This window comes from Microtus ochrogaster, unplaced genomic scaffold (genome assembly GCF_000317375.1).
Source record: "Microtus ochrogaster isolate Prairie Vole_2 unplaced genomic scaffold, MicOch1.0 UNK26, whole genome shotgun sequence".
In the NCBI taxonomy this organism is placed as follows: domain Eukaryota; kingdom Metazoa; phylum Chordata; class Mammalia; order Rodentia; family Cricetidae; genus Microtus; species Microtus ochrogaster.
In genome coordinates this window covers 903,128-905,314 of record NW_004949124.1, presented here as the reverse complement: position 1 = coordinate 905,314, position 2,187 = coordinate 903,128, and the positions used below count along the sequence as shown (strand labels likewise).

Sequence of the window (2,187 nt, the reverse complement as noted above, 5' to 3'; positions counted from 1 at the left end):
GCCACCACCGCCCGGCGACAGTTTTTAAATTAATAAGTATTTTCTGAATCTAGAGGTAAATTCAACAAATTACCAAAAATGAAAATAAAAATAGTAGGATTACCTAGTTACCTCACTGTAAATGTCAATGAAGAAAGCAGAGTTACCATTCTCCCCTATGTGCTTGTTTGCAGTGTTGCAGTGTCTTAAGGAAAAAACTGCTTTTTTTGTTTTCTTCTTGGAGTCAGGGTTTTTCTTTGTAACAGCCTTGACTGTCCTGGAACTCACTCTGTAGACCAGACTGGCCTCGAACTCATAGAGATCTGCCTGTCTCTACCTCCAAAGTGCTAGGATTAAAGGTGTGAGCTACTAAGCCCAGCTGGAAATAGCTGCTTTATATGGCACTGTGAACATCAACTTTGAATAATTAGGGTTTGATGCCTCTTAGAAGGCCTAATTATGATTATTTTCTGTGAACAATAACTGTAGTTTTCTCTAGTGATGTGCTTGTGAGAATGACTCATTTTGCCTCTAAAGCTGATTATGATTATGTGTATTGGATTTTAAAGTAAGCTGGTAATTTGTATGTGTTATGACCTAAAAATATTATGTTCCTATTTATGTGCTTAAGAGGGAGACCAATATTTTCCAGAGAATTGTTAAAGGAAAAGTTGGGAGCTTTCCATTTATCACATGAAAATCTAAAGTTCACAGTAAAAGACAGCTTGAAAAGACTGGGAAGGTTACTTGGGAGCACGTATACTAGAATTGGAACAGTACAGAGATAAGCAGCACCTCTCCACAAGGATGATGTGCAAATTCATAAAGGATTTCATGTTTAAAGAAAAAGAAGAAAATAGTTATTAACTTTTGCAGATAGTAAGTCAAACCATTCACTATTATAAAATAAAGTAAAAGATTTCTCTTCCAAGACAGTTATGGGGGTAAAAAAAGTTTCTGGAGGCTGGAGCAGGAAGATAACTAGAGCTTAGGGTTATCATCAGTGAGGCCCTGTGTCATGGTAAGTAAGAAAAAGACTGTTTTCTAGTTCACCTTCCATATTGCTAGCACAGTAGTTTGCATAGAATTGCGGTTCTTCCCTGCAGCTACACAAAGAATACAATAGAATTTTAGTGTGCTATAATCTTCTGCATTTTAAACCTTGTTTGTTTTTATTTTTTAAGTTAAACACTAATACTGTTGCTTTCTTCTGGATAATGTAGAAAAGCACTGTATTTTAGACAGTATTTTCTTACAGATACTCCAAGTATCACAGCTAAACTAATTAGTGAACAAAAAGATGATAAAGAGAAGAAGAACCATGAAGAGAAAGAAAAGGTTAAGGCAGAAAATGGATTTCAGGATAACTACAGCGTTGTTGTTGCTTCTGGTATGCTTTCTGCTTTCTGTTGTCTTTATTTTCCTTGGATTCCAATGTAATACAGCACTGTGTATTTACAGAAACATAAGATAAAATAAATGTACTCATGGGAAATTGGACTTATGTTTTAATACTATATTTTAAAATCTTGTACCAGAAGTCTCTGATTGTCTGTAGAATTACTTAACCATTGATTAAAGGTTGTTTACTATACTCCACCAGGAACTGAACATGTATGACTAGCATAGATACTGAATTTTAATTTGATAGGCTGCCCTTACCACAATATGAATGGTACCTGAGAAAGTTCATTAATGTAAGAACTTTTGTGCAACATTCTTATTTAACTACATGTTAAAACCAAAAAGAATTTACTGGTTTTTGTTACATAAAGTTAAACATTAAAAATTTAAATCTTTTTAAAAATAAGTAGTGGATTTCTGAAAAAAAAATATTATCAAGGGTAACTTAGTTTCATAGGGGTCTGTCTTTCACAGAATTGAGATGCTTTTAGTTCAAATAAGGCTCTGTTAAAAAATGTAATGTGAACAGAAGGGGAGGGATGTGTGTGGGGGAAGAGTATAAGCTTAGACTGCTCCTTGATTATAATATTGGTTTATTTGCCTTCCCTATCATAAAAATGAACATGTGGATCCCCAAAGTACTATTTTGCTTGAATTGCCATTTGTACCTAATAGTTGATGGCAACTTGCATCATTATTATTTTCTTGGTATTTCTATATGAAATGCCAGAATTACAGCATGTCATGCAGGTCAGATAGAATTGAGAGTTAGGTCTGGGTTAATGATTTCGTGTAAGGAATGTC

At 34.2% G+C, this 2,187-nt stretch overlaps 1 protein-coding gene and 1 pseudogene across 10 annotated transcripts in view; both read left to right on the top strand.

The window, feature by feature from the left end:
• Nucleotides 1-2,187, top strand: part of Birc6 (baculoviral IAP repeat containing 6) — a 196,628-nt gene that overhangs the window by 136,029 nt on the left and 58,412 nt on the right. For all 10 annotated transcript variants that reach the window (XR_003378819.1, XM_026789677.1, XM_026789673.1 and 7 more), the window contains one exon: nt 1,238-1,369. Coding sequence is in view for 9 of the 10 variants with exons in the window: in XM_026789677.1 (XP_026645478.1) it covers nt 1,238-1,369 (132 nt within the window). In the remaining variant the exon portion in view is untranslated. The remainder of the gene's footprint in view (nt 1-1,237; nt 1,370-2,187) is intronic.
• Nucleotides 722-821, top strand: LOC113458441 (annotated as a pseudogene).